Source organism: Fusarium musae, chromosome 7 (assembly GCF_019915245.1).
Source record: "Fusarium musae strain F31 chromosome 7, whole genome shotgun sequence".
NCBI lineage: Eukaryota > Fungi > Ascomycota > Sordariomycetes > Hypocreales > Nectriaceae > Fusarium > Fusarium musae.
In genome coordinates, this window is record NC_058393.1 from 15,466 (window position 1) to 35,047 (window position 19,582).

The following is a 19,582-nucleotide window of genomic DNA, read 5'->3' on the forward strand; positions in this document are numbered from 1 at the left end:
ACCAAGCTGTGGGTTGACGAGCACTGCTTTACTCAATTTATGCAGGTTGATGAAGGGTACCAGATCCTTGTTAGACTATTGACGCTTGCTCGTGCTCGAACCTGAGGCAATTACCCCTCTTGTTCTACTCATGGACAAATGCATCGTCACACCATTCGATTTGTAAGGCTGGGGGGCGTGGGGGATGGTGTGAGAGCCGTTACTGTACAACCCAGGGTGCATCGAGCACTGGAAGGCCTCGTAATCTTTCTTAGGGACTCATGGCCAAGATACACAATGTGCGTTGCGTAAGCTCACTTGCCAGGATCACCACAGCTGGGTTATTGGGCCAAATGTCCTCGATGGGCCATGTTCATTCCCAGGGCAGGACTACTACCCCGCATCTACGTGCCATTCCGAAATTGAGAACATGGTGGATCTACGATCAGATTTTGATCAAGATCATCCTGAAAGTCGAGATGTGACAATGTGCTGTGTAACCGCCCAGAGTCATTTATACTTTATTCCATGCGATCTCTAATATTGATATATCTAAATAGAAACTCTAGAGCTCAAATCAAGTCAGGCATCTCGAGAAGCGTAGTAACATTGCAATTGGCTATGCAATTCGTAACCCCCAATACTGCAATTACAGGTTTTTTTTTTAAGCCGAGTGCTTTGTCTTCTGCAGAAACTCCTCGTAATCGTGAAACTGTATTGTTAGCACGTGGTTCAGTCATGCAGAATTCACATACTCACCGCATCTTCAACCATCTGTCTGGCTTGAGGCCATGCTCGTCTCCCGCAACCGGGGATTCCCCTCGGGTTTGTGTTGAACACACGCCATATGTGGCTACTGGGCGGACCCCGAGCGAGACAGTTGTAGAGACTTCTGTCCGTGAACCGTAGCTTCAAGTTGCGCAGACTGAACTTGGGACCAGCATTTTCGTACATGCCAGTGCCAGCCATGTCGTGCAAAAACCGGTAGAAAGGATACGGACGGATCAGACCAGCATGTGCTGATGGCTCCTTGGTGCGTCCGAGACGCCACCAAGTATGATAATCGTCAACCGAGGCATTCATATCAGCCACGCTTGGAAGCTGCGCGAGCTTTCTGTACCCGCGTGGCGGTGCTGGAGATCCTTGTTGGATAGAAGTCTCAGCCGCCCAGATCTGGGTCACAGCCATCGACGCCAGTTCGCAAACGCACCATGCTGTCTCCAAAGCTGAGATCCAGCTGAGAAAGGCAACAGATGAAGCCCACTTTGGCGGGAAAATCATGTGGTGTAGTCGCGGAAGGGAAACCTCCTGGGGTACGCGAGGGTCATTCATCTTGTTTGCTTGACCAGCTGTTGTCAGGGGCACGCCACAAGCGCCATCCATTTCTAGCTCTGGCATGAGGCTGTAGTCAAGGTTGTAGCCGGTACAGAAGATGACAGCATCAACGTCGACCGTAGATCCGTCGCCGAGAAGCACACTGTTCTCGCCTACAAAAGCCCTGAACCCGTGTACAGGAGCAACAGCGCCTGAGTAGAGTGCTCCCATGAAGTCGTCTTGCACAGCAGGATGCGTGAACTCCATGTTGGCGTGTGGAATCAGACGCCATTCTCCCCTGATTCTCTCTTGGGCGCGTTTGTATTTTTGGCTCTCCGATAAGCTGGTGTCAAGATCGTAACGTGCCATGTCTCGAAACATGGTATCTTCCGTGAGGCTGTTAGCCAAACGATTGGCAATCCATGGCACCTTATGCTCTGTCATGTACTTGAACTGTAGAGAAGTCCAGGGAGTCAGGTCCGTGGGCACGCCATTGTCGTCGTATCGTGAGATAATGATTCGACCGCGGCGATAGGACTGGTACACCTTGGACGCATGCCTGGTGAGGCTGAGCGACACTTCACAGGCTGTGTTTCCTATTCCAACAACGAGGACCCTCTGGCCAGAAAATTCTTCTGGTCTCGAACCAGTTAGTCTTGCATTTGTGCCTCTTTATGGATCACTTACTTGCGATAGCTCTGGCCATGAATGACAGTTCCTTGGAAGATCTTTCTCCCCGGCATTGGAGGCCATGACGGAATGCTTTCGGATCCAGAGCCGACAACAACCTTGTCAAACTTTAGAATTTGATCGCGCCCGTCAGGCCTGATGATATGGACGTTCCATGCCTTGTCTGCCTTGTCACGAAGTATCTTGCGGACAGTTGTTTCGAAACGGATATGCTTTTCAAGATCAAAATGACGGGCATACGATTCCAAGAACTCTCCAACCTGTGCGCCAGTCATATACGGAGGCAGATCTGGGCCGTCAGCACGGTCAGAGATTGATCGATGGTGGTGCTCGCAATTGCAACGAACCTTTTGGGACTGGAAAGTCACTAAATCCAGACTTTTGCAAATCAGCCAGATGAACAAGACTATGGGGCTAACAAGCAACTCACAACAAATCTGCTAACATTGGAAACCGTTTCCGGGACTACTGATGTGTATCTTGAGTTGGAGCTGTAGGACCAAACGCCGCCTACACGTTCTCGCCGTTCGAAACCTATGGCCTCAAAACCTTCTTCTCTCAAAGCCTTGATTGCGGACAGCCCTGCTGGACCTGTTGTCGTCAGTTATTATGCGTGGTTGTGTTACTTGGAGGATTGGTGTCAGTACCTACGCCTATGACAGCGATCGTGACTCTGCTCAACTGGGGACCCTCCTCAGACTTTGGAGTAGATGCGGTCATGGTAGCTAGCAGCAGTCACAACCCTGAGTAACAAAGAGGTTACCTACCTTTGCAGAGATGATGGTTGGTAGGTGTAACAAGATTGAACGGATTTGGTTGACTGGCAAACTGACTACATAGTGCCTCAAAACCGTTGATGGAGGGAAAATTCTCTCCGGTTCCATCAAAAGCTGAGCTGCGACATCATTGTCCCTGGTCTCCACTAAACCACCTTTACAAGACGTCTCAGAGATTTAGAGACGGTGCAATGATTGTTTTGGTACGTTGCTGAGGTGTCTCAGTACGCCATAATTCCATTCCAAGACATTCAATGCACAGAACTGCGGTGAGTAAATGAAACCGGTTTCTTGCCGCCCTGGATGAGACTCAAAACAGAGATGACCCATGTCTCACTCAAGAAACCTGGATGATGGAGACACATTTTGATGCAGATTAATCTGCATCGCCAAGGTCGGTCCTTGGCTATGTATGTGGTCAGACCGGTGACTCAATAGGGATTCCCATGCATGATACCACAGTTGCCAATTCTTGGCATTTTAGTGAGCATCAGGGCCATGTAGTGCCCCGCCCCTACTCGCCTCAACTGAGATTAGCTAGCGCTAGGGGAGTCGGGGATCGGTCCATAGCAACGCGCGGCACGGCACGGAACGGCAGGGGAAAATAGCCTGGCACTAACTTTACCAATAAGGTCTAGGTAATGGCGTACCCTGATCAAGCCATATATAGTGAATCCTTCGGAGCGTGTTATTAAACTAGCTACTGCCGATCCTTAACACATGGGCCCGCACGTACATACTATGTATATTTTATGCCGTCAGCGCCTCTGAGATCTTGTCCAGCCCCTCCTTGAGCTGCTCAAACGTGGGCCACCCATAACCAAGCCGGAAAAAGCAATCATCCCTCTCGAACCAGGTACCACGGCCAATGTAAACACCGTAATCATCGAGAAGGCGTTTGTAGAACGCTTCAATACCGCCCTTGGGCTCTTTCTTGATCTTGATGAAGCACATGACGCCGGCATCGGGCCTCACCCAGTCCACCAAGTCATTGTGCTTGTGCACCCACCCCGCTACAAAGTCCCTTCGGTGGCGCATTTCCGCAATGGTGGAGGGAAGGAGTGTGTCTCGACGAGAGAGAATCTGCTCGGCGATGAGTTCGTCCAGCACACTCCCACTGATGCTGATCTGCTCTTTGGCGGCGAGGAACATCTCTTGCAGGATGGGGTTGGTAGTAGTAAGCCATCCAACTCGGATCCCCGGTACGCCGTAGGCTTTGGACATGGATGATACTGTGACAACGTGGTCTCCGAGGCATGCTCCCCTTGGGGATGGGTCCACATCGTCGGAAGTGTAGTCGACGAGATCTGCATATGTCTCGTCTATGAGCAGGTAGCAATTGTTTTCTTTGGCCAGCGAAGCAAGTCGCTTCAGTTCCGCGAGCGTGCACATTGTTCCGGTCGGGTTATTTGGGGAGCAGATGCTGATAAGCTTTGTGATGCCGGGGCGAATGGCGGTAGCAATACGGTCTGTTTCCAGGCGGAATTGCGATTCAAATTCGAGGTCAATGAAAGAAATATCACAGCCAATTGACCGCGGGATCTCGAGATTAGTGGCGTAGTTGGGCCGTGTCACAATGGCATGGTCTCCAGGCCCAATGAGCGCCGTATTGATGATGAACAGGGCAGTTGAGGCCCCCGCGGTAACAAGTACATCCTCGGGGGTGATGGTTCCGCCGGAAGCTCGAGCGACGACAGAACGTACATGATGGCTTCCTTTGTGCTCTGTGTATGTCAGGATAGACTGACTGGGAATCACAATACCCAGGGACTCAAGCGTCTGGTCCGCAATGGCACTCTCGGATAAGTTGTACTTGATAATGGCGCCTACCTCCTCGGGGGCCTCTTTCTCGATGGCCATACGTTCGTACTTCATTTTGTCGGTTGAGTTGTTGAATTTAAAAGTCTAGGAGGCCGATGATTGCTTTCTCTTTGACAATCCTGACGGAAGAGTCAATATGAAGAATAAATACTACGACCGTGGGTGCAGGGTATGAGTAAGCCCTTGAATGTCCCACATGCAAAGGCTTAATTACAAAACTAGACCCACATGGTAAAAATAGGAGACTGCATCATATAGATCTTGGGCACAAATACGTCGTTGACAGTATCAATATCTTCCCGAAGGCTTCATATTAGACCGAGATGAATCTATAGAACTGAGCTGACGGTTAATGCCTCTCCGAACTCAATTAGAAGGTTCCGTCTTCCGAAATTGAACTACACATCTCAATCCTTTTGGCACCGCATCGTGTGTACTGCACTGCTTCATAGTTCCAGCATTCGTCATTGTGGTTGGCAAACTCTCATGCTCAAGGTATAGGCTGGCTATAAGCATCTTCAGTTCCATGGTAGCCAGAGCTTTTCCTAGACAGAGCCTTCCACCATAGCCAAAAGGCATCAGGTATCTGTCACTAAGCTTTTGCGATTTCTCATCACCCTCGAGCCACCGTTCAGGAGAAAAGCTTGAGGGGTCAGGGTAAACCTGCGGGTCATAGTGCAAAGCCAAAAGAGACGATGTGACGATCGTGCCTTGTGGGAGGAAGACTCCGGACAAGTCACGCCCTCCATGCGGTACGATGCGCTCGGCCCTGCCACTAGAGGCTGGATAGAGACGATAGACTTCCCGTAGACAGGCCTCTAATGACGGAACCTGGCTGTCAATATCGGAAAACGACAGGCTACCATTATCCATTCTGGGCAATACAGAGAGTTCTCTGCGTATTTTTTGTTGCCAGTGCGGTACTTGGGTCAGAGTCCAGATCAGGTATGTAGCAGTTACTGCCACAGTGGCTTCAGCAGCGTTGATGTTGTCAAGAACCTCAGCTGCTATGTACTGGAGATAAGCCGGTCCTTCATCGGCCTCAATCTCCTCTGTCTCCAAGAGATGCCGAACTAGAGAGTGAGACTTAGATAAGCAAGGGTCCTGCGCCACTGTATAAAACTGCTGTTGGCACCAAAGGGCCAAGGCATCGTCAGCTGAGAGATAGTAGAAACTTGAGCTCAATGTTTGCAGTATCCGAGAGACAAATTTGTAAAGCTGAGGATATCGGTGGCGAAAGGGACCGAAGAATTGCTGAGACTTTAACCCTGCAAGAATGCCACGCTCTGGACATAGTTGGTCTACAGAGCAAGTAGAGTACTCAGGGCCGAGAACCAGAAAGGTTATGTTATCAAATGCAAACCAAGATGTCAAGCTGTAGACGTCAACAGCCTGACCAGCTCCGACCTGGTTTAGAAATGCCAGAGAGCGGGCCTTGATATGCTGCTCAATTTCTGGTACTGTGTATATGGTTGATGCTTGATAAAACGCTGAGGTATACTTGCGTTTCTTCCGATGTTCTTCGTATGGCTTTGTTGCAAAGACTGATCGCATCCCATAGCCTTGGAAATGATCAAAGTAGCTGCTCTTGGCCCAGCGGCCCGTCGCCTTGTAGACATCCCTGGTGCCCTCTAGGTCTGCCACTGACACTTCATTGGGGGCGATTACGATGACAGGCCCGTGCTTCCTGTGCCAGCTAAGGATAACTTCATTTCGACAGCATGATATGTCGTAAAAGGCGAGAGGGAGACTTGAAATCTTGCAGTACCAGGGCCCAGGGATGTGATGAAAACGCCCGTGGAGAAGGGGATACAATAGCCATGCATAAGAAAGAAGGACTGATAGGACGATGAGACCAAGCCAAAGAGCCTCCGTGGACGGGAGGTAGCCCTGGATGTTGGAGGCTGTTGTAGAGAGCATTATGGTCACGGTTGAAGAGAAGGGTTGGGAAAGTTCAATGGCTGTTAGAAATGTTGCAATTGTGTCTGTTGGGTGTTCAAATACACGGCCTTTTATTCTCTAAATACCAAGCACGATGATGAGCCTATGCCCAAGTACAATGGTTTCTCCCGCTACCTCAGTCCATGACTACGCTCAGCCAAACAATATGGTGCCTGCCAGAGAACGGCGAGTCCTGATGAAGTGAGGTAGAACATAGCAGAAACTCGATATGCACGTCCTAGTATGCATCCAAGGCTTAATTTCTTGTCCAAATGTATCATGTCCCTGTGTACCATTCTTTGAAAGGAGCCGCAAAAGATCAGGCCTTGTTTCTTTCCTCTTTTCGCTGCTTAAGACATAAGGCGGTGATTGACGGAACGCATTTACACAGTGCTTTTCTTCCAATATTTTTCGAAGCCATGGGCGTATCAATAGTGGTCACGTCGCGACTATGGCCGAAATGAAATGCGCATCATGGGTACCTAGGATTGCGCAAAGCTTCTAGCACAAGCAAAGGAGACCATAAGGTGGCCCTGGATGTCTCATGACCCCCGCATGGTAATTCGGCCAAATTTGTTGCCTGATGGCAAGGAGGCAAGTTAAAGCAGGAGATAGTAGAATAGCGGTGTGAATAATCTGGAAATAGTACATGATCTTCAAGCCTGAGGGCATTGTGGAAGCTGAACAGATGCAGGTAGTCGAATTTGAAGATGATGTCGCAATTTCCGACACAGCATAAGATGAACCAATGTTAAGGTGGCGTGCACAATGCTAGTGTAACCTAGGACGGGACGGGGACGCGGGCTGACGGGCCGGGGAAACAGGTCCGCGGGACGGGGAGAAAAAGGAGAACGTACCCGAGACCTGTAGGGATTAGCTCACCGATGTGCCACTCTATATGGATCCTGCTGCGGCAATCTACAGATCTGAGATGGTGAAACCGATTGCGGCCACATGCAGCCTGAACCCCGCGTTCAAACCCTTACTACGTAATATTGTACTGTACATGGCTCTATCTCTCAATGCAACTACGCACCTCCGTCGATTGATCCTTGTCGCATTTCAACAGCATACGTGTCTCAGTTGTCGGCAGGTAATGGTATGCAACAAGATCGATTTGAAGTTGATAAGCCTGCCCCCACAAAATATGATTGATTGGTATTGGCGGCCATATTTCATTTCGTGCCTGGTTTCGTGGCTTTGGAGAGAAGTTTCGGCGGGTGCCAACCCAAGACTAGCAGAGCGCTGCTGATTTATCGCTTTCTGGTTCGGGCGGAAGAAATTCTGATACTGCTCTGGCCAGTAAGGATTTCCAGGCCATTTGTAGAAACATATTAACATAAATATATCTTGTTTCTTTTCAGCGTTACTTTACTACAAAGATAAACAAGTAACCTGGTCAACAATAAACTAACGCCCGACTGCTGAATTTTGCCAAGCACAACCTGACTTGATAAACCACTCGAAAATGGTTGGACACTCTGACGGCGCCAGTCAAATACCCTCACAGGACTTGGATCAAGTCTGGGAATGGAATCAAAGTGTACCCGAGGAAATCTGTCGTTGCGTTCACGACATATTTCAGGAGCGTGCACTGCTGCAACCCTCAGCACCAGCTATATGCGCCTGGGATGGTGAATTGACCTACGGCGAACTTGACCGTCTTGCTGATGGCCTGGCAAGTCACCTGATTGCACTTGGTGTATCTCACGGTGCAATCATTCCGCTGTTTTTTGAAAAGTCAATGTGGACAACTGTGTCCATCTTGGCAGTACTCAAGGCCGGTGCGGCTTTTGTTGTTCTTGATCCTTCGATCCCAGAGCAGCGTTTGAGGACTATCCTCAGCCAAACCCAAGCTCAGCTGGTTGTTACCTCGATGGCGAACGAGGCCTTGAGCCAGCAATTTGCACCGCAAGTTGTTGCTCTCGGCCCTCATGTGATTCAGGAACTGAAGGAAAAGGAATATCGAAAGCCGGATGAACTTCCAACCCCGTCATCCACCATGTATCTGGTGTTTACCTCTGGGTCTACCGGAACCCCGAAGGGTACGATCCTGACACATAAGAATCTCGCATCGGCTCTTCATCACCAGCAGAGTAGCCTCAAGATTACTGCCGAGACAAGGATGTACGACTTTTGCTCATACAGTTTTGATGTGTTTGTATGCAATACATTTGCTACACTATCAGTCGGTGGGTGCCTTTGCGTTCCAAATGAGCTGGATCGGCAGAACAGGCTGGCGGCGAGCATTGCCTCACTCAAAGCCAACACCATTGATCTCACACCATCCGTATCTCGGATTCTGAGCCCGGAGCAGGTTCCTGGTCTTGAGCAGATCATATTTGGTGGTGAGGTACTGCGCATCGAGGATGTGATTCCTTGGTGGGAGAAGGTACGGATCGTGAGCTTGTATGGGCCTTGCGAATGCACCCCAAACAGTACGATCAATTCCACCCCAGCAAGCCCCGCGGAAGCTACCTCAATGGGCAGAGGGATTGGGCTGAATACATGGATCGCACAGGCCGACGATCATGATGTTCTGGTCTCGCTGGGGAGTGTTGGTGAACTTCTACTTGAAGGCCCTCTCCTAGGCTCGGGCTATCTGAATGATGCCGCAAAGACCGCGATGGCCTTCATTGAAAACCCTAAATGGTTATCGCAGGGTTCTTCCAAGTACCCGGGCCGCAGTGGACGTCTTTACAAAACTGGTGATCTAGTGAAATACACTGCAGATGGTAGTTTGCTCTTCATCAGCCGCAAAGACGAACAGGTCAAGATCAGAGGTCAGCGCGTTGAGCTCGGCGAGATCGAGCACGCCATCCGCAGCCATCAGCACGTCAAAGATGCCATTGCCATCTTGGCACACGAAGAGAATCAAGATCCTTGGATTGCCGGATTCTTTACACTCCAGGACGACAGCCAGACTGTGTCGCAGCGGCGAGAAGCAAATGGCAATGACAGAAACATGCAACACACAGACGGATGGGAACAGCGCTTCAACGACGACTACCTGAGTCTCGTGTCAATGAAACCCGAGTCCATCGGACGTGACTTTCAGGGCTGGACTTCCATGTATGACGGGAGCGATATTGATAAAGGAGAGATGAATGAGTGGTTGGACGATACCATCGCATCAATTCGCAATGGAAAGCCATCTTGCCACGTTCTCGAGATTGGAACAGGCTCTGGAATGATCCTGTTCAATCTCCTCGACGGGCTTGAGAGCTATACTGGCCTTGAACCTTCAGGACGGGCAGTAGATTTTGTCTCCAATACCGCCAAGTCAGTGCCAGCAGCAGCAGGCAAAGTCACCATGATCAAGTGTACGGCAGCCGAGCTCAGGCGGTTTAGTCGTACCCTGTCTCCAAGCCTCGTGATCTTGAACTCGGTCATACAGTACTTTCCTGACCAAGCCTACTTGCTCAACGCGATACAAGAGCTGGTGCAGCTGAAGGGAGTAAAGACGATTTTCTTTGGTGATGTTCGCTCATTGGCCCTTCACGACGAGTTTTTGGCGGCGAGGGCATGCCACGTCACAGGTGGAAAAGCTCCCAAGCACGAGTTTCGTCGCGTAATGGACGACATGAGACAAGCTGAAGCAGAGCTACTGGTCGATCCAGGGTTTTTTACTCAGCTACTGGGTACTGTGGACAAGATCGAACATGTCGAGATTCTGCCAAAGCGGATGCGTGCCTCCAATGAACTGAGCACCTATCGGTACGAAGCCGTCATCCACGTCAAGGCTGAAGGCCAGCCCAGTCGGGTAATTCACGATGTTGACGGGATTCAGTGGATCGACTTCCAGGCTGAGAATCTTAGCAGGGAATCATTGCTTAGCCTCGTGCATCGTGGAATCGCCACTTCATCATGCATTGGAGTGAGCAATATTCGCCACAGTAAATCAAGTTTCGCGAGCCATATTGTTTCGTGCCTTGTCGACCAAGGGGGAGAAGCTAGTGATGATGATGCAGACTGGCTTACTATGTCTCGGAAGTCTTCCGAAAAGCAAGCTTCTATGTCGGCTGTTGATCTAGTCGATTTAGCTGAGCAAGCAGGCTGTCGTGTGGACCTCAGCTGGGCTCGCCAATTTTCTCAGCGCGGCGGCATTGACGCCATCTTCCACAAGCATCAGCCAGCCAAGGGAGAGAACCGGGTCATGTTTAGGTTCCCCACTGATCACCAGAATCGAGAGATTGCCGCTCTCTGCAGCCAACCACTGCTGCGCCAGGTGAGACAGGAGATCCAAAAAGAACTGGACCTGATCTTGCGGGCCCGGCTCCCAGCCTACATGGTCCCAAGGACGATCACGGTTCTAGACAAGATTCCCCTAAACGACAATGGTAAGGTCGATCGCCGAGCGCTCCGGGCGATCATGGCAAGCCAGGCAGCAGGGCGGGAGCTAGCTACGCAGCCTGTCTCACAAGCCGAGGGCCAGATACGCGACATTTGGGGAGAGGTCCTAGGTATTGAACCAGCCACAATTGCGCCGAGCGACAGCTTTTTCAAGATCGGCGGCAACTCCATCACTGCCATGAAATTGGTTGGGCTGGCTCGCAAGGCGGGAGTTGAGCTGAGTGTGCGACACCTGCTTCAGCATCCCAGGCTACAAGATCTCGTTCGGGCGGTGGCGTAGGAGATTACCAGTGACATTGGTCGAGGAGGTATAGTCAAGTGGACCTATGAATCTCACCATCTGACCTTTTGGCTATGTATTTGTCTTTGAACTTTTGTCCTCTTGCTTGGTTAGCGCAGTTGGGAAGAAAGGCTACTGCTGTGTCAGTCTCCCTCTAGAGGGGCTGAGACTTGAGCTAATGGCTCTTGGATAGCATTTTACGCCATTTGAGTCCATTTTAGTCCTCCGAAGTGGCATTAGAATTAGGCGGTGTGCTAAAACGAAGAAGAAGAAAAAAAAAAGAAGAAGACTAAAAACAATTTTGTTCATGACATCTTTCGTCCTTATCTCTCTTGAGATTTATTTCATGTGAGCAGCCAACCTACTTCTATACCGATCCAAAGAGCACTACAGCAGCAGACAGAATATCCAATCATCGCGAAAATTGTTCTACATCATGTCACAGCACACAAAATTAGATCCTACAACTCCACTTCTCTCCAAGTCTCGTAATCCGTCACATTCGTATATCTGCAACTTGCCGAAATCTTCGCAAAAGTCCCCCAATCATGCAGAACCGAATCAGATCTTTTCAAGCCCCAAATTCCAGATTTTACTGCTCTGTTTTGCACGCCTCATGGAACCAATGGCTTTCTTCTCCATCTTTCCATACATTGCCCAAATGGTGGAGCGTAATGGGAGTCTGCCAGAGGCTGAAATCGGCTTCTATAGCGGCCTGATTGAGTCTCTTTTCTCTGCCACGCAGGCTTTGGTCTTGGTGTTTTGGGGCTCTATGGCAGACCGAGTGGGCGGTAAGACCATGCTTGTTTGGAGTCTTCTGGGCACGGCAGCTGGGTCTGTTCTTTTTGGGTTTGCTTCCTCTTTATGGACAATGACATTATTCCGGTGTTTTACGGGACTGGTATCGGGAGGCAATGTTGTCATACGGGCGATGATAGCGGAGCGCTGCGCAACAACCGAGTCGAGAACCCAGGCATTCAGCTGGTATTCCTTGGCGAGCAATTTGGCACTATTTCTTGGACCTCTCATCGGCGGCGCGCTTGCTAACCCGGTGAGCCAATATCCAGCGGTGTGTAAGGGCATGGAATTGTTTGAAGCCTTTCCATTTGCATTGCCGGGGATAGCCTTGGGAGCCATGAGTGCCACGAGTGCAGTCATCATCGCATTATGCGTCGACGAGACGAGACAAGAAAGGGAGTCCGTTTCGTACGCCGACGATCTTGCCACTCCATCAGGTCTTGAATGGGCTTCCATACGAGATCTGGTCAGGGCCCCGGGCGTTGGAGCTATGCTCTGCACCTTTGTCCACGTCATGCTGATTGGGTCCGCTTTCATGGCTGTCGGGAGTCTTACTCTATATACAGGAGTACGTCGTGGGGGGATGGGATTCTCGGCCCACCAGATTGCCATGTACATGGCGGTGCAAGGTGCTGCCGAGGCTGTCTGGCTCTTGGTTCTATTTCCTCCTCTGCACCGTCGATTTGGCACCCGAGGTATCATCTTTGCCGGTGTCGTCGCATTTCCCCTCTTCTTTGCCGGCTATATCGTAATGAACGCCTTCCTTCGCAATGGAAGTCCAGTGGCCTTTATGTCTTATCAAGCTGTATTGGGCGCAATGGCATTCCTAGGACCTGGTGTCTTCATGGTCATTACGGCAGTGCAGCTAGGACTTCAAGAAGTAGCGCCTAGCCCGCGCACATTGGGGACTCTTAATGCAATTGCGGAATCAGCTTCTAGTCTTGTTCGGGCTGTGGTTCCAGCGATTAGTACAATAATCTTTGCAATTGGTGTCCGTGATCAGATCATGGACGGCTATCTTGTCTGGGTCATCCTGATTCTGCTCGGTGGTTCTCTTGCTTTTAGTGTTACACAGCTTCCAACAAGCAGAAAGCTATAGACCCCATGTCTTGCGAGCCGTCTGGAGTCTTGCGACTTCATATTAGCTCAACTTTATTCTCTGTTTCCCGTAACGAAACACTATTATATGTGGTTGGATCTAGAAAGCTTTATGCCAATGGGTACTTCACTAAGGTACGAAAGAAGTTCTTTTATTTTTTTTTTTTTTTTTTTTTTTTTTTTTATTCTTTAGAAGGAAAAAAGTTGAATCTTGATCTAAACCTTATCTACTGTATCTCATAATACAGATATTACGTTCATTTAGTCTATTTATTATATCGTTAAGTGCAACATCTTCATAAGCTAAATGAGCTTCCTAGGTGGAATATTTCGCATGAGTAAATTAACAAATACATAAACAACCTATACTGAGCACAAAGACTCACAATAGGTATCCCGTTGCAACCGGCTATAGAATCGTACTGAACCCAAACATTGAAGGACATACCCAATAAACACAATTAGTGGTGACAAGTCTTGACCAACACCGGTCCATGAAAGCAGCCAGTAGTTGCACTTTGATACTTAGGATTATTTAACTGTCCACCCGTGTTCGAGAAGCTCCGCCGCTTCCTCAATACTTAAGCCCGCCGTTTCCGGGTACATGAGGTAAATAAGATAGTATCCAACGATACATAATCCTGCGTACAGCACCATTGTCCAGGCTGGGGTTAAGGCGTCAGTCAATGGCAGAAATGTCAGACCAATGATGAAGTTACTACTCCAGGCAGCTGCCATAGCTACGCCGCTGCCCAAAGATCGAACTGCAAGCGGATACAGTTCACTTTGCATCGACGGGACATTCCCTAGGCCTAAGGCGAATGAAGCCACAAAGAGAACTATACTTGTCAGCACGATGATCGCACCGCCACCGCGGTCTGGCTGCTGGGTTGACTTGGGTGGTACCCCGGTCGACAAAGAATGAAATCCAGCTGCCGCTAAGAACAATCCGAGAATCATGAACGGGAGAGACCGAAGAAGCATCCGTCGTCTGCCAACTCTATCAATAAGGACGAGTGAGATGGCGGTGAAGGTGAAGTTTGTTGAGGCAATAGCTACTGAAGCCAAAGTTGGATTCTTAAAGCCGACTAGCTCGAAAATTGTAGCTGAGAAGTACATGAGTGAAGTCTGCAATAAGAGGTTAGTCACAAGCGCTGGGTAGCATATGCTGTAGGGAGTATTTACAAAGCCGCAGAATTGTTGAAGCACCATGAGTAAGATTGCAATGGTCAGTCCTCGACGATAGCGATGTTGGCTGAGAAGTTCTTTCCATGGATCTAGAAACCGGAACCGGCCTTGTCCTGCCTGTCGTCTTGATTGACGCACTGTTCGCAACTCTCCAACATCGGCTTGGATGTTGTCGATCAACGTATTCGTGAGACGCTCAGAGTCAGTGTCGTTGCCATAAATTCTGTGTAGAACACGCCGGGCCTCGGTAACGCAGCCTACCATGACTAGCCAACGAGGTGTGTCGGGCATGAAGCTGATCAAAAGACCCTGGGTGCTTGCTGGGATTACTCCGAGAGCGAATGTCCACCGCCAACCGGTAGCTTTCAAGCCCCAGGCTGCAAACATACTCGCGGTCATAAAACCCACAATCTGTCCTAGCGTGGTCAAAAGAATTGTTGCCGTTATCAACATCCCTCGGCGTGACGCTGGAGCGATCTCTGCTATATACAGAGGGACTACCACGCTTGAAAATGCCACTGCCATACCGATTATGCATCTCCCCATAATAGCAAAAGTGATGGTCTTGCAGAACGCGAGAAATACCGAGGCCGTGATAAAAAGCATGTCGGCATAAAGCATTAATCGCTTGCGACCGAGCTTATCGGCCAGTAGTGATGCAAATGGGGCTGTGAAAAGAGCGCAAAAGGCTGTGGCTGAGGTTATCATCGCTTTGTCTATCGACGTGAGATCATGACCAGACAGTGAAGACCCAATAGAGACAAGGGCTGCGGAAGTGACTCCAGTCTCATCTGACATGCAGGTCAGTACAAAATCATCTAACTATCATAATCAAAACGTACAGCCAGAGAGCATGCTGCTGAGGCCAGAGACGAAAGTGATTGTGAGAACAAATGGAGTGAGCTTTGTCTTGGTTTCTTTTTTTCCTTCTGTTGGCAATGGCTGGTGCGTAGACAGCAATGGGTCATGCTCAGAGTCCATGGTCGTTGTTGCAGGGTTTACTTGCTTTTCTTTGCGATGTGACTTGAAATTAATTTGTTGAGGGAAAATGGAGTGCAGAGATCTGTGATCATCTGCAGTCCCCATCAATATATACCCAATGGCCAAGGCTTGGGGGTAAGACACGAGCTGCTTTGGGAGACTTGCATGAGGACTGCTGACACCCCTTAGATACCCCCTCTGAGACAGAAAACATCCCAGCTGATACCGCGCACTAACTACGTTAGTTAAGTGCCTTATCCTTGTCATACAAGTGGAGAAGAGTACAGGCATTTTCGGGTCAAGAGAGGGGACCGACAATGCTTAAATATAGCACATTATCCCCAAAGCATGGGGGCCAAAGATAAGCAAGTACTTTTCAGTATCATGTAATAAGTAATAATACTGAAATGGCTAATAAACTACTAGGTCTCCAACCTTAGTCTGCGCTGCGAAATCCGTAATAAGATCTATCTTAGGCTATAGCATTCCTATAGCCTTTATTAATATATTATCTAGTATTACAATAAAGACAGTAAAGCTAAATCCTATTTCTATAGCTAGTAAGACATTATGCCATATCCTGTATAAGATAAGCTTTAGTAAAGATTAATTTAAGGATTTAAGTTAATATCCTATTAAGCCTAAGCTTTAATAAAAAGGGTTATACCTTACAGTTCTTTTCTGCCTAGAAGAATTATTTTATATATAGTTAATATATTATAGAGGTCTATAGTAAAGTTACTAATTCTAGTATTTATACTTATTTCTTTCTAGAGCTATACTAAATTAAGAATTAATTAAGCTTAGAAAAATTGCTAATATACTGCTGTTACGATTCGTGCCCGTAATAGCGCTGTAAGGCTTCTATAAGCAGCTATACACACTACTGTAATTGCTATAATAGCAATTATAGCCTAATCTTTTACCTTATAGCGTAGTGATTAGGTATAACTGTTATAACTATAGATATATTATAACCCTAGCAGTTATATTATATATATCTAGAGGACCTTATAAATTATAACTAATACAGTTATAGTATCTGGAAATAACTGCTAGGTTATATAGCTTATATTAAATCAATCCCTATTAAAATAACTAATATTAAATTAATATTAACTAAAAGAATAGTTATAATTAAGATCTTTAAGTTATTAAGAATAACTATAGAAACTTAAGTTACTTATTATAAGTAAAGGCAACTTGAGTAAACCTAATATTAATACTTTAATTATTAATATTATTAATATTCCTTACTAAATACCTTTATAGAAATTGTCTTAATCTTTAAGATCTTATAACTTATAATAATAAAATCTATTAATTCTTATATTTAGTCCTTTATACTTAGCTTAGACTTCTAGCTTAAAGGTTTTTTTTATTATATAAAACTTAAAATCTATTTTTAAAAGAATAATATATTAAATTATAGTTTTACTTTATAAATTTATTTTAATTTTTATTTTTAAAAATTATTAATATAACTATTTTAAAAGTTAAAGTATAAAAGTCTAGTAATATAATTTAATTAAATTAAGTTACTTTAATAAGTTTTAATATTAATAACTTATAGTAAATACTATAACTGAAATTAGAAAGTGCTTTTAAATAAAGTAATATACTTTTATTCTTATTCTTCAGCTTTAATATTTATTAATTTATCTAAGAAATACAGTTAATAATTACTAAGTTAAAAGCTTCAGGAGACAATCATATCAGATCGGGGAGTTAATTATAGTGACCCCACAATTGTCGGGGAGATAACATGCAATCTATCATTAGTCAGTAACGGTCCTGTTCTTCTCTCATTCCGGCTCGCTAAGGTCACTGGGCTACCGAGAGGATGCGGTACCTAATGACAAGAGATTGCACAGCAGGCCTAAGACAGCAATCTCCTCGGAAGTCTGGGTTAGTGAGTGTACGGGAGCAGGTCGCACGGGGTCCGAAAGGGTCCCTTCCAGACAAAAGTGGTCATGGAACACGGGACTGTGCTAGAGTGCACGTCTCTATTTAAGGAATTCGTCTTGAGAAATTTGCTACATGACCAAAAGGGGAGAATAGCAAAGGTATGAACCAGGCTTTCCTGAAATTTTCAGCTATTCTCGGAAATTTCATCTTCTATCGCTTGCGCAACTGGCAAATAAGGCCAGACTGGCGCGGAAACCATGTTGAGATGATCTTCATCTTTTGTCCAGGCACACTTAGAATCTCATATCGAGACACCAAAGTAGCAACCACCTTGTATATCTCAAGGAGGGCGAGATTCCTACCGATGCAAATTCTTGATCCTCCACCAAAAGTCAAATCAGCACCGTTCATCTGGCGAAGGCGCTGCTGAAAGGCTTCGTCACCCTCGCCGGTCTTTGGCAACCATCGCTCAGGACGGAATTCATCGGCATCATCGCCCCAAATACCCTTGTTCCGGCCGATGACATAAGGATTTAGTCCAACTGCTGTTCCGCCGGGTACAAAGCTGCCATCGGGTAATTGTAAACCAGTGTCAGGCACGTAGCGTTCCAGAAGCATGCCGACCCCAGGATGCATCCTCATGGATTCGCGGATGACGGCATCGAGGTAGGGCACCGCGCGTGCAGACTTGTAGGACACTATCTTTTCCTTTGTTCCATTATAGTCCAGCGAAAGTAGCTCTTCTTTGAGTCTGATCATGGTGCGCGGATTCTCCAGCAAAAAGTTGAAGATCGCACGAAGGGTGATTGCCGTCGTATCAGCGCCAGCCAGCATATTGACCTGGAGATAACCCGTAATGACGCTGGTATCAACTAGATCGGGAGTCTTCTTCATGGCACTCAGGAAATGGTCCAGGAAATCGAGTTCCTCTGCTGGCTTGCGGTCGATCTCATCTAGCTTGTCTACGCGAGACATCATTTTCTCAACCGAAATGCGCGTAACGTTGCCGAGGTTCGGCGGTCCGATGCGTTTAATGGGGTTTTTATCCAGAAGATAATCCAAGAACGGCATTTGGCCAACCATTGCGAAGTAGTCGGTAACTTGGTCAGCGGTATGAATCGTACCGTCAAAATCATAGGCTTTTTCCATATATCCAAAGCGTTGGCTGAAAGTGGCAGAGCTAATCATATCCCAAGTATCTGAGATAGTGTTAGTAAAGGTTACCTGAGTGTTTCAGAGCACTTACAAAAAGCAATCCACTGTCCAAAATCGAATTTTTTCTCTTGGCTCTGCTTGTCCATGAATCTTGTTTCTAAATGGTCGCAAAAGTCGCTGATGACCGTATCAACATGGGATTCGAGGTTCAAGATGTTGCTCATCGAATAGTATTTCACAATCGGTCGCTTCAGCCGGGCATGAGCTGCTTGGTCGGTTGTGCTGAATAAGTGATATGTAATTTTGCCATTAATAACCGCACTGCTGTTGTGGTAGAACTCGGTCTGTAAGACATTAGTCTTCAGTAATCTAAGTCGTAGTCTGGACAGCTTTTTACCTTGCACCATTTCCCGTCAGTGCTGTAGATTGTTTTGATCAACTCGGGATGATCCAAGTCAAGCAGGTTGGGACCAATCCGAACAACTGGGCCATACTTCTCATGCAGATCCTTGATAGTCCATTGATATTTCTGGGTTCGGACTTGATACAAACGCCAGAGATTGGTCCACCCTGGTTTATACATATTAGACTTGATCACTCATATCTAACAGGCTAGATTTTATGGGAATGGCTGGCGGAGGGCCAGACTTTGGAACTTACGGGCAAGAAAGGGTCCAGGGTAGCTACGCAGGGGAGATGTGAGTTCCGAAAACACCAACCAAATGATGGTAGCTGCAAGCAGAGCAGTGATTCCCCCGAACAACAATGTCGTCAGTGAGTAGTTGAGTAAGGTAACGTTGAGGGCCATACTGAACAATGATGTTTCTTCAGATATACAATTAATCGGACTATGGCAGCTGAAATCAACTAAACCTGTGACGTACATCCAGGAGAGCTCCATCTTTATAGATAATTAGACATCAAATCTAGTTTACATACCTCACCCGCTATCCGATCATTTCTCTAATTTATCGGATCTCAAGACCTGTGTTCTTCCTGTTCTTGTTCAAGCCACAGTTCGGATTTCCTTCGGTATGTGTGACGCAAAAGCTTATTCCTCCTGTAGACAAATCAAATTCATTACCCCGCACTTTAGCGATTAGAAATCTGGGGAAATTCATTTGCTTAAACAGGACACAAGACTTAGCGTTGGCCGATCTCTCGGTTACCGGGTCATAATGTTTATGTAAAGGGTCTAGCTAACAACTACGAATTTTAACACTGCTCTTCCGTGCGTCCGTCAGGCAGACTATTTTTCTGAGTCAGGCACATAGATTCATATTGTGGGGTCCAGGCTACC

General features: G+C 47.3%; 6 protein-coding genes across 6 annotated transcripts; 2 read left to right on the forward strand and 4 right to left on the reverse strand.

The window, feature by feature from the left end:
• Positions 1-643: 643 nt before the first annotated feature.
• Positions 644-2,258, reverse strand: J7337_009154 (uncharacterized protein; the record flags this gene model as incomplete). The annotated part of the gene is made up of 3 exons (XM_044826755.1): positions 644-691; positions 739-1,852; positions 1,981-2,258. 3 exons carry the CDS (start codon positions 2,256-2,258, stop codon positions 644-646), a joined length of 1,440 nt encoding a protein of 479 aa, XP_044677349.1.
• A 1,251-nt stretch (positions 2,259-3,509) lies between these two features.
• On the reverse strand, positions 3,510-4,634 carry J7337_009155 (putative secondary metabolism biosynthetic enzyme; the record flags this gene model as incomplete). Its single annotated transcript, XM_044826756.1, has 1 exon — positions 3,510-4,634. The coding sequence occupies one exon, from the start codon at positions 4,632-4,634 to the stop codon at positions 3,510-3,512; it is 1,125 nt and encodes a 374-aa protein (XP_044677350.1).
• A 312-nt stretch (positions 4,635-4,946) lies between these two features.
• J7337_009156 (uncharacterized protein) lies at positions 4,947-6,500 on the reverse strand (the record flags this gene model as incomplete). Its single annotated transcript, XM_044826757.1, has 1 exon — positions 4,947-6,500. One exon carries the CDS (start codon positions 6,498-6,500, stop codon positions 4,947-4,949), a length of 1,554 nt encoding a protein of 517 aa, XP_044677351.1.
• A 1,489-nt stretch (positions 6,501-7,989) lies between these two features.
• J7337_009157 (putative NRPS-like protein biosynthetic cluster) lies at positions 7,990-11,154 on the forward strand (the record flags this gene model as incomplete). Its single annotated transcript, XM_044826758.1, has 1 exon — positions 7,990-11,154. One exon carries the CDS (start codon positions 7,990-7,992, stop codon positions 11,152-11,154), a length of 3,165 nt encoding a protein of 1,054 aa, XP_044677352.1.
• Positions 11,155-12,289: 1,135 nt separating this feature from the next.
• Positions 12,290-13,051, forward strand: J7337_009158 (uncharacterized protein; the record flags this gene model as incomplete). Its single annotated transcript, XM_044826759.1, has 2 exons — positions 12,290-12,520; positions 12,557-13,051. The coding sequence occupies 2 exons, from the start codon at positions 12,290-12,292 to the stop codon at positions 13,049-13,051; spliced, it is 726 nt and encodes a 241-aa protein (XP_044677353.1).
• Positions 13,052-17,337: 4,286 nt separating this feature from the next.
• Positions 17,338-19,090, reverse strand: J7337_009159 (uncharacterized protein; the record flags this gene model as incomplete). The annotated part of the gene is made up of 4 exons (XM_044826760.1): positions 17,338-18,326; positions 18,374-18,626; positions 18,680-18,852; positions 18,943-19,090. 4 exons carry the CDS (start codon positions 19,088-19,090, stop codon positions 17,338-17,340), a joined length of 1,563 nt encoding a protein of 520 aa, XP_044677354.1.
• Between the last annotated feature and the right edge of the window lie 492 nt (positions 19,091-19,582).